Genomic DNA, 19,723 nt, shown 5'->3' with positions numbered 1-19,723 from the left:
GGCTGAGACGGAAAGTAGAAATGCAGGAGGGCTCGGAGGCCAGCTCTCGCCAGCTCACTGTTCATCTAGTACGCTTTTCAGAGAGTACTCTTCACCCCAGCGCAAGGACCTGTAACAAGGGAGTCTACTGAAGAGAAGGGCAAGAGGGCGCCCGAGGCCCTTCAGAATCTTCAGGGTGGTACAGAGCAGATCGTGGCAGTCAATGCTGCCTGGTCACATGTGTGAATACTTCCAAGCCTGTCAGTCTCCGTGACTGTGGATTGAGCCAGGCCCTCTGACCCTAAATCAAAACTTCAGAGGAGGCCCCTGAAAAGTTGGAACTGAGAGAGGCCGTGCCTAAGAGCTTTGCTGGAAGCGTTGATGACGGTGAGGAGTGCTCTGCAACTATCTGTCTGAGAGTCAGGCCCACCGAGGCGGGGCTCCCTGCCCCACGGCACCTGTGCAGGCCACTATCTCCCCTTACAGTGTGGGGGCCAGGGAACCATGAAGGTCGGGAAGTCTTCAGACATCCATCCTTTGCACACATTCTTTTCTATATATTTGTAATGTTATTGCTTTTTACCTGTTTATGAATAGAATAGATGCTCAGTTTGAGAAAGGGAATACATAGAAATTTAAAGAAAAAACTCAGAGTCCTTCATAATTTCTCAACCCAGAGGTGAGCACAGAAACCATTTTGTTGTAATTGCTTCATTCTTCATCCATGTCTGTTTCACACTTTTTTCATACTTTAGCTCACGACTTTGTATTGATGAACAGTTTGCTTATTTCATTTACCCTTATGTCATATCATTAAATAGGCTGGAAAACATTTGAGTACTTCTCTACCATGCCTTCATATGAATTGTCATAATTCATTTAACCAGTATCCTGGTGTCAGAGGCAGCATGAGACGGTGAACAGAACATGGCCAGACAGACCTGGGTTTGAATTCCAGCTGCCACTGAGTTATCTTTGTGACCTTGGGCCGGTCATATAACCTCCAAGTGGCATCTGAAAATTGGAGGCTCTACTGCCTAACTCCCAGGCTTACTTGAAGACCAGAAATATAGGTGTAAAGTGCCTGGTGTTTTAATAGCCTAGTCACATTTTATTTATTATTATTTAAATTACTTCAATTTTCCACTGTTATAAATAATGCTTCGGGGAACATCTCCGTGCATAAATCTTTCTCCACAACTGTGATCATTTCCTGAGGATAGATTCTTAGAAATGGAATTACAAGACCAAAGGGTCTGAATATCTTTAGGACTCCTGATACATAACCCCAAATTGTTTTCTAGAAACCTTTACCAGCATTGAGTACTGTCCATTTAAAATAATAATAATGAAGAAAGTAACTTTACCTTTTCAATAGAGAAAACATGATATCCAGTTGTTGTTTTGACTTGAACAATTAATGAAACTAAACATTTTCCAAAATGATTTTTATCTACTTGTACTTACCATTCAGGAACTGTCTGCTCCTGTCCATCCCTCATTTTCCATGAGAAAATCAGAGCTCCCAGAGGAGAATTGGCTTGGCTGGGCTTCACGCAATTAGTTTGTTCATTAATTCATTTGCCAAATACATATTAAGTATCTTCCCCGTGCCAGGGACACTGCTGGCCACGGGGGTACGATACAGATGTGAAAGCAACAGACACCCGCACCCCCACCACCATGGAGCTGCCACCTGGTGGGGAGACAGATGATAAACAAGTCAACAGAGAGAAAAGAATTACTTGTAGTAAAAGTGCTATTCATTCCCAAATTCTTAATAGGGCAGTGAATATGAGCCTGGCACTGGGGATCCACCAATGACCCAGGGAGACGAGGCCCATATCCTATGTGGAACTTCGCAGAACCAAGATTTGTATGTAGGCTCCTCCTGCCAGCCCAGAGTGTGCCTTTCAACCACAGCCCTTGAACTGATCTCCATAGCAGGCAAGCAGATGACACAGGAAATCCAAAAGGCTTGTCTCTACCACCCAGCATCTTCTCCAGTGTCGGTTTGGGTTCTCCCCGACAGAAGCAGATGCCAAATGCAAGAGGTCTTACTAGGAACACAGCTGTGAGGGAAAAGAGGGAAGGGGCTGGGGAGGCTAGAAAAGCATCAGCTGCAAGGCAGATCTGACCTGTGTGAAGGAAACAAAGGAGGAAGACTAGATGCAAAGTCTTAAAGTGAAGCACAGTTCGAAGAAAGTTTCACAAGATGGGGAGTCTTTCAGCTGAATTGCCCATCAGAGGAGTCCCAGACTTCCCAGGAATGTGTCGACCTTAATATATTCCTGCTGTGCTCTAGCTGAGAGGAGCCCAGGGGAAGTGTGACCACGGAGAAAACAAAGCCTCCTGCTTTGGTCTCTGTGGATTTGTATCGTAAAGAGCACTTGTTTGAGAGTCAGGAGACCTGTGTCCAATCCTGATTTTGCAATTCCTTGCAATGTGACTTTAGGTAGATTATCTGGATTTCAGACACAGTAGGTGAGGCCATCAGTCAATTGCACTCCCCACAGAAGCTCTAAGAAGAAGGTGGTCACCACACTCAGCATCTCCTCTAACATGAATGCATATTGGCTATTGGATCAGACTCTGCCAGCCACAGGTTGCCCACCTCTCTAGAGGTCATGCCAGGCAGCCCTTGCCTCCAGCCAAGGGTTCTAGCCAGACCAGGGATGGAGATGACCTTACTCAGTCTTAAAGAGCCCTAGCAATGCATGAATGGAGGGTGTCCTCTCCAATATAGACTTTGCCAGAGAGGGGAGGCTACATCTGCCCAGAGGTTCCACTTTAACTCAGCAAACGCTCATTAAGTACCTACGGTATACAGAGCCACTGCATCTCAGTGCAGCCCTCTAGTACCTGCCCACACACTGGGCATCTCCTTTGGGTGCAGAGTGGGTGAAGCTCCAAACCTCATAGTACACAAGGGAAGGACCTGGAAAGGCTGCCTCCTGCTTTGGTCTCTGTATTTGTATTATAAAGAGCACTGTTTGGGAGTCAGGAGACCTACATCTAATCCTGATTTTGCAATTCCTTGCAATGTAACTTTAGGCAAATTTTCTAACAATTATGAGCCTCAGTTTCTTAGGCTCATAAGACCATGTAACCTTGCCATGTTCTGACAAATAAACAAAACATTAAGCTAAAAAACTTTTTTTAAAGAAAAAGGGACTTCCCTGGTGGTTAAGTGGCTAAGACACCACACTCCCAACGCAGGGGGCCCGGGTTTGATCCTTGGTCAGGGATCTAGATCCCACATTACTGCAACTAAGACAAAGTGAGCCAAATACATGATAAAAAATAAAATGAAAACATTAAGCAGTTTATCATCAGAGGCTCTTCGATCCTGCACCATGGGCAGACCAAGCCTGGGGTGGGCAGAGGGTGGGACATGGCCGCATTCCTGACCAGACTGTCCTCTCATCCTTCTCTCATCTATTCAGCTGCCACCCCGTGACTGGAGCTTGCACCTGCCAGCCAGGGTGGTCTGGCTACCACTGCAATGAGTCCTGCCCTGTTGGCTACTATGGTGATGGCTGCCAGCTGCCTTGCACCTGTCAGAACGGTGCCGACTGCCACAGCATCACTGGGAGCTGCACTTGTGCCCCAGGCTTCATGGTAAGATGGGAGGGGGCTCCCATGGCCTCTCTGCCTACCCCCGCCCCCACAGAGGAGGAGAGGGGCCAGAATCAGGGAGTGCAGCCCTGTGCCCAGGGATGAAGAATGAGTGTCTGCGTGAGCCACTTGGAGTCTATGACCAGAGAGCTGCCAAGGCTGTTCTCCAAGGCCAGTCCTGCTGAGGTTTGTAACTACAAAATGTAATGGAAGGAAGGTGTCTTTCCATTGTCTCCTCACCCTGGAACACCAGTTGTCTTCTTTGTACCCAGCTCCTGTCTGTCCATATACTGTGTACGTAGTATTGTTCCATCCTAATAACCACAGAGCACGTAATAACCACCAGACTTTGTATTTTGCTTTATTTCACCCACGTTTGCTGCTGGAGCTTCTTGATTATCCATTTTTAGTGGTTGCATAACACAGCAGGAGTTGATGGACCCCCACGATCCTCAGCTATTCCTTTAGTGCTGAATACTGAGTTGTTTCCAAAGTTCACAACACATGTGCAGTGAGCATCTTCCTACAAAGGCTTTTCCCCTCCTGTTGAATTAGTTCCTTAGGGTGACTTCCCAGGGTCAGTGGGCATAATATATTTACGGCTCTTGATGGATGTTGCCATATTATTCTCTCAAGGGTTATATAAATCTACAGTGCCACCAGTCGTGTATGCATGTACCTATCAAAACAGCTCTGCTGACGTTCTTTTCTTGTTTTAATTTTTGCTAATTATATAGCTAGAAAATGGCTCCTCAATATTGCTCTAATTTGCATTTCTCTGATTACTAGGGAGAGTAAAACCTTTTCCCTGCTTGTTTGTTTACTATTTGTATTTCCTCATGAATTATGCTGCTCTTTTTGAAGTTTGATTCCAGGGAGCTTGACATTGCAAGCAGAATCCTGTTCAAAGGTGGTGCATGCCCAGTGAATGTGAGAACCCATACATTCAGGGGACCCCCGTGGTCATAATTTTATGCTATAGAAAGTGGTTTGTGTAGTCCAAAGTCAGGCCTTTGGAATGAGCCCAGGGTCCCATCTTGGCTGTCCTACTCACCAAATGTGTGACCCAGGGCCAGCGAGTTAACCTCTCTCAGGATCGGTTTCCTGACCTGTGGAATGGGACACCTGCCTTGCAATGTTGCTGTTAGATATAGAAACGGGCTATATGGAGTACCTTCCCTCGGTGCTTCTTAGACTTTAGTGAACTCAGAAACCAGCCGTGGACCTTGTTAAGTGTAGGTTCTGATGCAGTAGACCTGAGGCCTATTGTTCTGCATTTCTAACATGCTCCCAGGAGATGACAGTGCTGCTTTGAGTAGGAAGGGGATGGCGCTCAACTGGGGCTGCCCATTGTAATCACCTGGAGAACTTTACAAATACTGATGCCTGGCCACCCTCCTGGAGATGCTGATACACTTGGTCTGGGTGTGGTCTGGTTGGCAGTGTGCTGCCAAGGTGATCCGAAGACCTGCAAGGAAGCCCTTGTCATGATGTGAGAGTGCAGGTTTGCCTGGTGGCGATGTCTTTTGTGGGCAGGTTTCCCCTGGTCTATAGAACAAAACTCTGTTCAGCTCCCCCCTTCTTCTCCCCAAGGCAGGTAAGACTAGATGGAAATGATTCCAGTGACAGCTTCAGAAGAGAAAGAGATCTGTCCTCCTGCAGGTTTCCTCCCTTGTTTACCTTTATTGCTGTGAGCTTGGTTCACAGTTCAGTTCAGTTCATTCTCTCAGTCATGTCTGAATTCTTTGTGACCCTATGGACTGCAGCACACCAGGCTTCCTGTCTATCACCAACTCCCCGAGTTTACTCAGACTTATGTCCACTGAGTCAATGATGCCATCCAACCATCTCATCCTCTGTCATTCTCTTCTCCTGCCTTCAATCTTTCCCAGCATCAGGGTCTTTTCAAATGAGTCAGCTCTTCACATCAGGTGGCCAAAGTATTGGAGTTTCAGCTTGGACATCAGTCCTTCCAATGAATATTCAGGACTGATTTCCTTTAGGATGGACTGGTTGGATTTCCTTGCAGTCCAAGGGACTCTCAAGAGTCTTCAACACCATAGTTCAAAAGCATCAATTCTTCGGTGCTCAGCTTTCTTTATAGTCCAACACTTACGTCCAAACATGACTACTGGAAAAACCATAGCCTTGACTAAACAGACCTTTGTTGGCAAAGTAATGTCCTTGCTTTTTAATATGCTGTCAATGTTGGTCATAACTTTCCTCCCAAGGAGTAAGCATCTTTTAATATCATGGCTGCTGTCACCAGCTGCAGTGATTTTGGAACCCAAAAAAGTAAAGTCTGCCACTGTTTCCACTGTTTCTCCACCTATTTGTTCACAACTTCCATAGAAAAATGGAGTGCTCAAGGTTTGGGGTTTGGGTGGGAGAGAATGGCTGTTTGGGATTAAAAGTCTCAGCTGGGTGAGTGATCAGGTGACTGAAGCTGAAGTGAAGTGACTGCAGCGGACTTCAGAGGACCTGCAGACCCAGTCCCAGCTCAACTACTGGGCAGTTCTAGACTTTGGACAAGTGGCTGCCCCTCCCAGGGTCCTAGTTCATCATCTGTAAACAGTGAGTATGCGGGGCTGGGGGATGAATGCCCCCAGGTCAGGGCCCAGCAGTTTGGAGGCCAGGCTACTGTCTCTATTGCTTCCATCTTGGATTAAAATAACTTCCTGTCCTTGAACTTTGGGAGACTTGACACTTGTAGGAATCATCTCCACATGAAGTCCTACCTGCTTGGGGCTCAGGGCTGAGACAGACTGTGAGCCAAGCAGTTCTGCTGAGACCCTATGGATTTCCATCCATCTCCTCCTGTCCAGCCTCACTGTACCTGCAAAGGCTCTTCCAGGGCCCGGTCAGGGGATGAGCAGGAACTGCTTGAGGTGATTATAAGATAGTCAGTTGCTCTCACCCAGCATGACTCATTCCTGCACACACCAGGTTCCCAGGGTGGGGAAACCAAACTGTTGCCCTCACCTCAGCTTTGGAATGAATCCAGTTTCCTGCAATTAGTCAGCTGTGGTCAGGGTTGGGCATCGGGCAATTAGTTCAGCAGACTTGGCTGAGACCCTCCCTAAAACATCCCACAGTCAATGATAATTAGCAATGCCTTTATTTGATGTTTGGTTTGTGAATTTATGCACCTGCCTTTTTTCTTGAAAGAGTTTTCAGTTCAGTTCAGTTCAGTTCAGTCGTTCAGTCGTGTCTGATTCTTTGTGACCCCATGAATCACAGCACGCCAGGCCTCCCTGTCCATCACCAACTCCCGGAGTTCACTCAAACTCATGTCCATCGAGTTGGTGATACCATCCAGCCATCTCATCCTCTGTCGTCCCCTTCTCCTCCTGCCCCCAATCCCTCCCAGCATCAGAGTCTTTTCCAATGAGTCAACTCTTCGCATGAGGTGGCCAAAGTACTGGAGCTTCAGTTTTAGCATCAGTCCTTCCAATGAACACCCAGGACTGATCTCCTTTAGGATGGACTGGTTGGATCTCCTTGCAGTCCAAGGGACTCTCAAGAGTCTTCTCCACCACCACAGTTCAAAACCATCAATTATTCGGCACTCAGCTTTCTTCACAGTCCAACTCTCACATACATGCATGACTACTGGAAAAACCATAACCTTGACTAGATGGACCTTTGTTGGCAAAGTAATACCTCTGCTTTTCAATATGCTATCTAGGTTGGTCATAACTTTCCTTCCAAGGAGTAAGTGTCTTTTAATTTCCTGGCTGCAATGACCATCTGCAGTGATTTTGGAGCCCCCCAAAATAAAGTCTGACACTGTTTCCACTGTTTCCCCATCTATTTCCCATGAAGTGATGGGGCCAGATGCCATGATCTTCGTTTTCTGAATGTTGAGCTTTAAGCCACCTTTTTTACTCTCCTCTTTCAATGTCATGAAGGGCTTTTTAGTTCCTCTTCACTTTCTGCCATAAGGGTGATGTCATCTGCATATTTGAGGTTATTGATATTTCTCCCAGCAATCTTGATTCCAGCTTGTGCTTCTTCCAGCCCAGCGTTTCTCATTATGTACTCTGCATATACGTTAAATAAGCAGGGTGACAATATACAGCCTTGACATACTCCTTTTCCTATTTGGAACCAGTCTGTTGTTCCATGTCCAGTTCTAACTGTTGCTTCCTGATCTGCATACAAATTTCTCAAGAGGCAGGTCAGGTGGTCTGGCATTCCCATCTCTTTCAGAATTTCCCACAGCTTATTGTGATCCACATAGTCAAAGGCTTTGGTGTAGTCAATAAAGCAGAAACAGATGTTTTTCTGGAACTCTCTTGCTCTTTCAATGATCCAGCAGATGTTGGCAATTTGATCCCTGGTTCCTCTTCCTTTTCTAAAACCAGCTTGAACATCTGGAAGTTCACGATTCACGTATTGCTGAAGCCTGGCTTGAAGAATTTTGAACATTACTTTACTAGCGTATGAGATGAGTGCAATTGTGTGGTAGTTTGAGCATTCTTTGGCATTGCCTTTCTTTGGGATTGGAATGAAAACTGACCTTTTCCAGTCCTGTGGCCACTGCTGAGTTTTCCAAATTTGCTAGCATATTGAGTATAACACTTTCACAGCATCATCTTTCTGGATTTGAAATAGCTCCACTGGAATTCCATCACCTCCACTAGCTTTGCTTGTAGTGATGCTTCCTAAGGCCCACTTGACTTCACATTCCAGGATGTCTGGGTCTAGGTGAGTGATCACACCATCGTGATTATCTGGGTTGTGAAGCTCTTGTTTGTACAGTTCTTCTGTGTATTCTTGCCACCTCTTCTTAATATATCTTCTGCTTCTGTTAGGTCCATACCATTCCTGTCCTTTATTGAGCCCATCTTTGCATGAAATGTTCCCTTGGTGTCTCTAATGTCTAATGTGAACGCTGACATTCTAGGAATCAGCGAACTAAAATGGACTGGAATGGGTGAATTTAACTCAGATGACCATTATATCTACTACTGTGGGCAGGAATCCCTTAGAAGAAATGGAGTAGCCATCATGGTCAACAAAAGAGTCTGAAATGCAGTACTTGGAGGCAATCTCAAAAATGACAGAATTTTTTCTGACATTTTTCTGTCCGTTTCCAAGGCAAACCATTCAATATCACGGTAATCCAAGCCTATGCCTCAACCAGTAACACTGAAGAAGCTGAAGTTGAACAGTTCTATGAAGACCGATAAGACCTTTTAGAACTAACACCCCAAAAAGATGTCCTTTTCACTATAGGGGACTGGAATGCAAAAGTAGGAAGTCAAGAAACACCTGGAGTAACATGCAAATTTGGCCTTGGAGTACAGAATGAAGCAGGGCAAAGGCTAATAGAGTTTTGCCAAGAGAACACACTGGTCATAACAAACACTCTCTTCCAACAACACACGAGAAGACTCTACACATGGACATCACCAGATGGTCATTACCAAAATCAGATTGATTATATTCTTTGCAGCCAAAGATGGAGAAGCTCTATACAGTCAGCAAAAATAAGACCAGGAGCTAACTGTGGCTCAGATCATGAACTCCTTATTGCTAAATTCAGACTTAAATTGAAGAAAGTGGGGGAAACCACTAGACCATTCAGGTATGACCTAAATCAAATACCTTATGATTATACAGTGTAAGTGAGAAATAGATTTAAGGGACTAGATCTGATAGGCAGAGTGCCTGATGAACTATGGACAGAGGTTCGTGACATTGTACAGGAGACAGGGATCAAGACCATCCCCACGGAAAAGAAATGCAAAAAAGCAAATGGCTCTTTGATGAGGCCTTACAAATAGCTGTGAAAAGAAGAGAAGCAAAAAGCAAAGGAGAAAATGAAAGATATTCCCATCTGAATGCAGAGTTCCAAAGAATAGCAAGGAGAGATAAGAAAGCCTTCCTCAGCGATCAGTGCAAAGAAATAGAGGAAAACAACAGAATGGGAGACTAGAGATGTCTTCAAGAAAATTAGAGATACCAAGGGAAAGAGTTTTAGGATGGGCAATTAATTTGAGACTCATTCAGTTCAGTTCAGTCACTCAGCCGTATCTGACTCTGCAACCCCATGGGCTGCAGCACACCAGGCTTCCCTGTCCATCACCAACTCCTGGAGCTTGCTCAAACTCATGTCCTTCTAGTCAGTGATGCCATCCAACCATCTCATCCTCTGTCGACCCCTTCTCCTTCCACTTATCAATCTTTCCCAGCATCAAGGTCTTTTCCAATGAGTCAGTTCTTTGCATCAGGTGGCCAAAGTTTTGGAGTTTCAGCCTCAGCATCAGTCCTTCCAATGAATATTCAGGACTGATTTCCTTTAGGATGTACTGGTTGGATCTCCTTGCAGTCCAAAGGACTCTCAAGAGTCTTCTCCAACACCACAGTTCAAAACCATCAATTCTTCAGCACTCAGCTTTCTTTATAGTTCAACTCTCACATCTATATGTGACTACCAGAAAAACTATAGCTTTGACTAAATGGATCTTTGTTGGCAAAGTAATATCTCTTCTTTTTGATCTGCTGTCTAGGTTGGTCATAGCTTTTCTTCCAGGGATCAAATGTCTTTTAATTTCATGGCTGCAGTCACCATCTGCAGTGATTTTGGAGCCCAAAAATATAAAGTCTGTCCCTTTTTCCATTGTTTCCTCATCTGTTTGCCATGAAGTGACAGGACCAGATGCCTTGATCTTAGTTTTCTGAATGTTGAGTTTTAAGCCAACTTTTTCACTCTCCTCTTTCACTTTCATCAAGAGGCTCTTTAGTTCTTCTTCACTTTCTGCTGTAAGGGTGGTGTCATCTGCATATTCGAGGTTATTGATATTCCTCCCAGCAATATTGATTCCAGCTTGTGCTTCATCCAGCCTGGCATTTTGTATGATGAGACTCATTTAAAAACAAACAAAGCCCTTTTCTGCGAGTTGGGAGACATTGAGCCTTGGCTCAGTAACCTTGGACATGTTGCTTTACCTTGCTGGGCCTCAGTTTCCTCATCTGCAAGGTGAGAGTTGCATTAGTCCTGTCTATTGGGTGTGAGTAGCCAGTGTGGCAATGGGTGTGAGGCCATATCCTCAGCTGTCCTCTCCCACCAGAGCTCTTCTTGCCAAGGGAGAATGTTGGAATATGTTTGTGAAGACAGAGTCTCTGAGGGCTGAGAATGGCCCCAGGCTTATCATAAACATGAGGGGTGAGGAGTACTGAACCACCTCTGAGAGCCCAGTAACATGCCTGATCCAGCCAGGTGGTCCCCACCCCTTGAGGCCATAAGAATATGGGGCAGAAACAAGCCCATCTGGCACTTGGGGTGTTCTGGTCCTCACACTCTTTCTCCTTCCTTCCCATAACACTGGATATTTTCTCTGCCGAGAACTTGAGGAGTTGGTGGGGTTATGGATGCCCATCCAGCCTTCCCAGAGCTTGTGCCCAATGATAGTTATATTCGCATTCGCAGCAAACACTTACTGAGTACCCGCCACATGCTTCACCTCTGTTCCTCACAAGCACCCTACAGAAGTGGACTTTCACCTTCTTCAGCTTTAGAATGAGCTGAAGTTCAAACAGGATGTGTGACTTGTGCAGGATCACAAACCCCGCAGTGGTGGGAGCCACCACAACTCTCCTCTATTAGATGATGGACTTTGATTGATGGGTCACCATGGAACTATGCAAATTTGGGTTCAAATCTTGGCGCTCCAATCCCTACTATGCCTATTAGTAGGTCACTTATCTTGCCTACATCTGAATTTCCTCAACTATTCAGGGGAGACTTAACCATGAGAGTGAGAATCTTCAAATGGGAAGTTCATGGCTTAGTGCCTAAAACGCAGTAGAGGCCCAGTAATTACTGGTGAACTATGAGAGTGTCGGGAAACATTGCTTCCCTCAAGCCCAGCACTCCCTTCGAAGGAGAATGTCAGGATGAGTTATGCCCAGGGATTCTCAATGCAACAGAACCATACATATGCACAGCTGCTGTCCCAAGCAGGTCCATTCAAGCACCTGTGGGTTACCCTGAATGGTCAGTCTCAGGATGCACTGCTGCATGGACATACATTTCAATGCTTAGGGAAATGAACATAGGGATAGAAGTGGGAAGAGAGTCTGGGTGTTTTACATGTTAGCTTGGCAGCAGCAATGGACTCACTTGGGCTATGAATTGCTGTACTACATTGGGGCTGCAGAGTGAAAGGAAAGAGCCCTGGGCTGAAAGACAAGAAACAAAGTTTCTAGCTCTGGTTCATATCACTTTGGAAGCTTCCATTTCTCATCTGTAAAATGGAAATGAAGTTCTCCACTGGACAAAAACAATGGTGTAGGAGCTAATCATTAAAATGCCAGTGTTTAAAATTGGGTGTGGCCTTGGTTCAGCACCTTGGACAGTTCCTGTGAGTTCTTGCCTGTTTAGAACCTGGGGTCTTTACCCAGCCAGAGCACGGGGCGGGGGTGGGGGGGGGGGGGTCAACGGGGGCAGGGAATGTAGAGTGAGGGTCACATGTCAGGAGCCTCAAGGTGGCAGAGTCCTGGGACTGTCCAAGTGAGGGATGATTCACAAAGTCAGGGGAGAGTCTTGGAATTGTCGTTGAGCCACTTGGAAGTTGGGGGTCCCATCACCCCTCTCCATGGCTTCTCATTACCCACCAAATAAAGGTCAAACTCCAGTCCTTGTAACTTGCCCTTAAAACTAGTTAGTTCACCCTAACCTCATCTGCTACCTGCCACAAGACTGCACTGTGGCCACACGCATTCACTTTCCCCAAACACAATGTCTGCTTCAGGACTCCGCCTATGCCATTTTTTCAAGCTTTTCCATCTTCCTGGAACACCCTCTCCACTGTCCTTATCTCAGTCTATGAAAATCCTTCTCAGCCTCTCAGGCTAAAGTCAAAGACTGCCTTTTCCACAAGGTGTTCCCTGAATATTCCTCACTTTAGAATTAACCCTTCCATCTCCTCTGTTCCCACAGCACATGGCTCAGAGTCTGAATCCCTCTAGCCTCCTACTGTCTTCCCCCGTGCATGCCTACCGCATGAATATCTTGCTCAGTACACTTTGAAATGAAAAAAAATCTTGGGAAGAGTGATGAAATGCCCGTAGCAGAAGCTCCAGAACTGACCTTTATAGGAAGGAAATGCATGGCATTTCCAAAGGGGCTTGCCCGCAGGGTGGGAGCTTAAGTCTACCCTTGGGCTTCTCTGCACATCAGATAAACAGGTAGCTGCAGGGGGGACTGGAGCAGCTAGCCCCCAACATCAATTCCAGGTTCACTGGGCAAATGATGCAAGTTCCTACCTTAGCAATACAGTAGAGTGATGTTACTCAGAGATGCTGGAGGGAGATTCTCTGCCTTTAAATACCAGCTTTGCTGAGTATTAGTTGTGTGACCTTGGGCAACATACAACCTTTCCATGCCTCTGTTTTCTCATATGTGAAAGGGTAATAATAATAAAGTCCAGTGAGTTACTGGGCTGGTTAAATTAATTCATACATATAAAATAACTAGAATACCTGGCATATTAGTCATCCTTCAACAATATTAGCTATTTTCACCACCACTGTTGTGGATGCTGCCAATGTTATTTTTGTTGTTATTTATCCAAAGGGGTCCCCCACCTGAAGAGGTTGACTGGTCCTGGCCAGAGTCCCCTGTTGGGGGTACAGGTGGAAATGGAAGTGAGAGGAAGAGCAGAGCTGAAACTTCCTCCTGGCTGGGAGCGGCAGGGTTCCCAAGGGCTCCAGGGTTCCCAGGGACAACCGCAGAACCAAGAATAGACTTTCTCATCACAGCAGGGAGAAGACCGGCTCCTCAGCCCCTCCATGCTCCTCCGTTGACCAGCTTTCCTTAATTAAGGCCTCACCTAGGTGGCCAGCCTGATGAAGCCTTCTCTGCTGCTCTAAAACTAATTGCTGCCATGTTAGTGCCTGGAGTGAACAGCCTGTGAGGTCACTGACAGAGCTACAAAGACTTGATTTCCCAGACCTTCTCCCCCCCATCGAACCCGTGTGGCTGGGAGATAAGGGACCTTCTGGTCATTCCTCACACAGATGCTCTGTTTCAGCTCAGGCTATAATGGGGACGGGGAGTGTGGGAGGTAGGGGAGGGGGGCCTGGTGTCCCCTCCCCTGGGACTCAAGGCCTATATTTCTCCCCTGGATGACAGAATTTCTATTACCTTAAAGGGCTCATCTATTTATGCTGCAATTTTTTGAAGCCCTGTCTGCTGTTATTGAACCTTGCATGCTGGCAAGGGGAACGGGTACTCCATCACCCAAATGAACAAACTCGTTTCCCCATTTTTCTCCCCTTTCTCTGTGCTGTCGGTAGGTCATATGCAAACCTCAGCCGCTCAGGCCGGTGAAGGCAGGAGGGGGATGAGAATTACGGAAATCCAGATCAGTGGAGCATTGATTGAATTTTCCTCTGAGGTTTCCTATGTCCTTTAAAGACGTCACCATCCCCCTGTGCACACACAGCCCCCACCAGCTGGGTAAAGTGCGTGTCTGCCTCTTGTATGGCTCCTGAGCTGAAACTAGGGACCAAGGGCAGCTACAGAGCCAGAAAAGAAGGTTGACTGAAAATTAGAGCCAGGTGACATGTGTATAATGTATGTGCATTTCCTGTTGTAATTGTTTTGTTCTTCATCAAACGGAGGTCTGCAGACGATTAGCCCTATGCCTAGGAAACTAGCTTCTCATCCCCTGCCCCTCACCGTTGACTAGCTTCCTAATTATTACACTAAAAGGTTTTCCTGGATGCTGAGCTGGGGATGAAGAATTTACCCTCTAGCTGCCATGTGTCTGTGAGCAGAGGAGCACAGGGAAATAGCAGAATGATCCAAAAATATAAATATACACACACACACACATTGTCCAGTACTCAAACCCTAGCTCTGTAGTCATCTGCTGAGTGGCCTTGGCCCTGTTATTTATGCTTCTCAAGCCTTAGTTTTTTCATCTATAAAGCAAGGGAAATAATGGTATTATGTTCTAGAATTATTTTTAGGATTGGATTAGATAAAATGGGCATGATGCTTAGGAAAAAGCCTGGTGGGTACTGAATGTTCAACAAGTAGTTGCTGAGGTTCCTTCTGTTTACTGGAGGCAAAGGGCATGGACTATGGGGTCAGACAGGTCTGGATTGGAATCTTAAGTCTGCTGCTCAGTAGCTGTGTGACCTTAGGCAACGTATTCAGCCTCTCTGAGCCCCAGCTTCCTGTCTCTTAAATGGGTTAAACACACCTGCCCTTCCTGTCCGTGTGAGCACAAAACAGGAATTAGCCTTCACAGTGGCAGAGTTGAAAGAATGATCAGTGCTTCCCTAGCGCACCCTCTTATTTTATAAACCGAGGTCCAGACAGGGCAAGTGACTTATCTTAGGTCACACAGCAAATCACTGGCGGACCTGGGATGTGATGCAAGTGACATATCTCCCAATCTGATGCTTTTTCCACCTTCGCCTCTGTCTCATGAGTTTGCTGTCCCCACAGCAGACACCTACTGATGTTTCCCAGGGCAGGGAGGGATGGGGGAATCTCCAGCATGTTAAATCATGTTGGCAATTAATCCACAGAGCAAAATAGAGAAAACTGGTTTTATGTCACAAAGGCTGAGTCCAACCTTCCCCCTCTGGGACTCTATGGTTTGTGGCCTTATTAGGGAAAGCTGCTGACTCTTCTGTTCTAAAAAAAATAAACAATCCCCATGTCATACTACCTTCTCCCTGCCGTGCTCCTCATGTTTCCATCACTGCCCTCAGGACCAGGGTCTGGACCTGAGACTTGGGTCTCAGGCCTAGTGCCTGCAACTCTCTCAGTGCAGCAGAAGCTATTGGGGCAGGTCTGCTGCTGCTGCTGCTAAGTCGCTTCAGTCATGTCCGACTCTGTGCGACCCCAGAGACGGCAGCCCACCAGGCTCCCCCGTCCCTGGGACTCTCCAGGCAAGAACACTGGAGTGGGTTGCCATTTCCTTCTCCAATGCATGAAAGTGAAAGTGAAGTCGCTCAGTCGTGTCCAACCCTCAGCGACCCCATGGACTGCAGCCTTCAAGGCTCCTCCGTCCATGGGATTTTCCAGGCAAGAGTACCGGAGTGGGGTGCCGGTATCCCTAAACAGGCCTTAAACACTCCCAGTTTTCCTTTTGTCCAAGTCTCTGGAGAAGGGAATGGCTACCCACTTCTTGCCTGGAGAATTCCATGGACAGAGGACCCCGGCAGGCTACAGTCCATAGGCTTGCAAAGAGTCAGACATGACTAAGCAACTAACACTTTCACTTCTGAAGTGATGCGGTTTCTTTCCCTGCCAGCTCCCACTCCTGGCCACCCACAGACTCCGGAGGGTGGGTGTGGCTGGGCCATGAGTCAGAGGAGCTTCCCCGAAAGGTGTGGAGGAAGTGGATGGTGGGGTGGGGTGGTAGTGGCCCACATTTGGAGCACCGAGGCAGTGTGGCAGGCCCTAGGCCAGGCTCTCTTGTTTTCTCATACATCATTTTATTTAATATTTACAGCAACCCTAAAGGTAGGGGATGTTAGGATCCCCATTTTGGAGATGGAAAAACTGAGGCTCAGAGAGCTGAAGCAACTTTTGTAGTTGGTTAGTGGCCTCCAGGAGTTGAGTCTATAGCTGTTTGAACTCAGAACCTGCACTTTGAATGGCAACCGAAAGTTATCTGGAGAGGAGAGGGCTGTGGATCTGTGGTAAAGAGTTAGCTCTGATGCTCCCTCAGGCCTTTCCCAGGATGCAGGACAACCCAGCCGCTTTATTTCACAGTTGGAGCCTAGTGACTTCCTGCCCATTGTCGTCAAGGGCAAATGGCTGACACCTTCATACCCCTCCCTTCCTGTGGGGCGGTACTTTACCCAGCTAGCTGTCCCCCCTAAGCTTGTTAATCCTCACGGTTCTCCCGTGAGGAAAGCCAGGCCAGTATGGGGGTCTGTGTCTCACGGATGAGGAAACCCAAGTTCAGAGCAGTTATGAGACCTGACCTATGAGAACCTCAAGCTGGGCCTAGAACCCAGGCTTAGGGCTCTGAGGCCAAGCTCGCCTCAGGACAGCCGTGCAGGAAGCGGGAAGTCGGTGCTGAGCGGAGACAGACTGGGACTGAGAACTGGTCCCCCTGGCTCCACCTCCCTGCTGTTTGACTCTTCCCAAGTCCCTTAACCTCTCTGTGTCTTAACTTCGTCTTCCGCAAATTGGGGCACAAACTCTGCTCCTAGTATCTTTGGTCTGGGGTGAAGTTGAGATGAGACACATCGTCGAGAAGGCTGGAAGCAACGCCAGGGGTGTCACCCAGAGGTGTGAGGGATAGCAGTGGGCCCGGGGCCCACACCGACACCCTCACCAAGGCTTCGGGTCTGGAACAAAGGAGGAGCCACTCCCCTCCTGCTATGCGGCTCTGACGCTCCAAAGCCCCACCCAGCCTGGCTGCTCCCCAGCCATCTCCTTGCTAAGTCATTAGCACCAATAATCCATCTGCAGGAGTAATTATGGACCCCAGGAGGGGAAGGGATTCCTGCCAGAGATGTGATTATGTCTGGAAAATGAAAGATGTTGCAGAAAAAGGTCTTGAATAAATTAAGGTAGGGCTAACAGGAAGACTAACATTGGGAGTAAATGAAAACAAAACAAAACTCAAAAGTTCTCTCCAAAAACACTACTAAATAATTGTTCTCCCCTCTCCTAAAAGTTCTGAGTATGATTTCCCTGAGACAATCCCAGGGAGTGAGGCCCAAGTGGCTCTGCCTTTGACAAAGATGGCCCAAGGGAGCAGAGGTTAGGGAGTGCAAAGGAAAGAGTGGGAGCTGAGAAGGCTGGGCCCTGCCAGGTGAGCACGGGCAGGCAAGAGGGAGTCGCAGCAGTCCTGAGCAGGGCTATGACAGCAAGGCGCAGCGCCTGACCTTCACCCCCTGTGTGGGGAGATGGCGACATCACGGTCTAGGGACCCAGCACGCAGTAGGTGTCCGGTAGATGCTGGTTCCCATCACTCCCTATGGTCCTTCAGTGGAGGCTGCCGGCTGAGTAGGGAGAGCATGGGCTGTGAGTCAGGGAACCTGAGTCTGAATCTCAGCCTTGATGCTCGCCAACTGGGTCACCAGCTCACCAGCAGGATCACCTCTTGAGCCTCCCTCTGCTCACCTCATGCATGGAGTACCTTCTAGGCTGGTATGAGGATGAAACAGGACAATCAATACCAAAGTGGCACAGAGCAGGTAAATCTTAAATTTCTTTTTTTTAATTAACTTATTTTTAGCTGTGCTGGGTCTTGGCTGCTACACGCAGATTTTCTCTGCTTGTGGTGAGGGCTTCTCATTGTAGCGGCTTCTCTTGTTGTGGAGCAGTCTCTAGGCATGCAAGCTCAGTAGTTGTGGTACTTGAGCTTGGTGGCTCCTCGGCATGTGGGATCTTCCTGGACCAGGGATTGAACCCGTGTCCCCTGCACTGGCAGGCAAAGTCTCAACCACTGGACCATCAGGGAAGCCCAGTCTTAAGTTTCTTTCCTCCCATCTACAGCGGGCTTAGGTTCATATTCAGCTGCAAGTAACAGTCAAAATGCCTAAAGCTTTTATAGCAGTTCCTCTGGGTCAGACACTATCCTAAGAACACTATGTGTGTTAATTTACTTAATCATCACCCCTACCCTCAGAAGAAAGTGCTATTATAATCCCATTTTTGCAGATAGGGAAACTGAGACACAGGCTGGTGAATGACTTGCAAAAAGTTTGTTCATTTTGCCCCCAATAATGCTGAAAAGAAGAAGTTGCCCAAGGTCCCGTAAGTGTCAGAGCCAGGACCTGAATTTAGTAGTCAAGTTCCAGAGCCCACTGGCTTGATCAGCCTTCTGCCGCTGTGGGCAAACCCAGAGTCACCTTTGCTGCCCCTCACTGGGAGGAGACCTGAACCGCGGCCTCAGGGTGCTCCAGCCACGCAAGCCGAGTTAGGAAGTGGTGTCGCACTCTAGGGCAGGGCTTCCCTGGTGGCTCCATGGTAAAGAATCCTCCTGCCAGTCCAGAAGACATGGATTTGATCCTGAAGAACCCACATGCCTCAAGGCAACTAAACCCACGAGCCACGACTATTGAGCCTGTGCTCTGGAGCCCATGCACAACTACTGAAGCCCAGGTGCCCTACCGCCTGTGCTCGGCAACAAGAAAAGTCACAATGAGGAGCCCGTGCGCACGGCTAGAAAGTAGCGCCTGCTCACTGCAGCTAGAGAAAACATGTGTGCAGCAACAAAGACCCAGAATAGCCAAAAATAAGCAAATCGATAAACCTATTTTGAAAAAACCTCTATAGGGCAACCGGGCACCTGACAGGGAGCTGAGGGGAAGTGTTAATTTCCCAGGCAGTGGTATGGATGGAGCACCCAGTCATCACCATGACACTCATCTGTTTCAGTGCTTCCACTACAACACGCTCCCACATCCATCACCACAGGTGTTCCCACAGCCCTCTGAGATTAAATGCGACTGTTGCCGTTTTACACACGAGGACACAGTCATGGCAAGGTTACATAACTCTGAGCATCTCAGCTCTCAAACCCAAGACCCAGCCACTCCCCAGACAAATGCTGCCAGGATGAACCTCTCCTGGCCTGTCTCCCTCTGAGGCCTCACTGCCCTCTTTTCCCTCTGGCTTTTAACCCCAGACAGCCTCTGCCCAAAGCTGGAAGCCACCTTATCCCTGCCTGCAAAGAGGTCTAAACTGAGCTCCCGTCAAACCTGCCTCCGTGCGGCCTCAAGTTCTTACAGGAGGAGCACACCCAGGCCCATATTATGTGTAGTGATGATGAATTCTATGAGAACTTGTCTGAGACACCTCTGGGGCCCAGAAAAATCTGGAGGAAAGCAGCATCATAAAGACTTGAACAATTTATAGAGTTGGGGATGGAAAGGATGGACAGCTTCGACACTGCGTGTGTGTGTGCTAAGTCGCTTCAGTCCTGTCCAACTCTTTGCGACACTGTGGACTGTAGCCTGCCAGGCTCCTCTCGCCATGGGATTCTCCAGGCAAGAATACTGGAGTGGGGTTGCCGTGCCCTCCTCCAGGGGATCTTCCCAACCCAGCGAATGAGCAGTACAGGCACCCTTTCCCACCTCCATTTCTTTTTGTTCACCAGTAGAAGCCTCTCAGGCTTCAGCTTTACTTTCT

At 47.6% G+C, this 19,723-nt stretch overlaps 1 protein-coding gene across 9 annotated transcripts in view; it reads left to right on the top strand.

Moving 5' to 3' along the window:
* Nucleotides 1-19,723, top strand: part of MEGF11 (multiple EGF like domains 11) — a 393,564-nt gene that overhangs the window by 319,896 nt on the left and 53,945 nt on the right. For all 9 annotated transcript variants that reach the window (XM_059890764.1, XM_024997911.2, XM_024997910.2 and 6 more), the window contains exon 10: nt 3,426-3,600. In XM_059890764.1, the coding sequence (XP_059746747.1) occupies nt 3,426-3,600 (175 nt within the window). The remainder of the gene's footprint in view (nt 1-3,425; nt 3,601-19,723) is intronic.

The sequence above is a fragment of the Bos taurus genome, chromosome 10 (genome assembly GCF_002263795.3).
Source record: "Bos taurus isolate L1 Dominette 01449 registration number 42190680 breed Hereford chromosome 10, ARS-UCD2.0, whole genome shotgun sequence".
NCBI classification, from domain to species: domain Eukaryota; kingdom Metazoa; phylum Chordata; class Mammalia; order Artiodactyla; family Bovidae; genus Bos; species Bos taurus.
The sequence above is the reverse complement of the archived record's forward strand: the minus strand, read 5'-3'. Positions and strand labels throughout refer to the sequence as shown.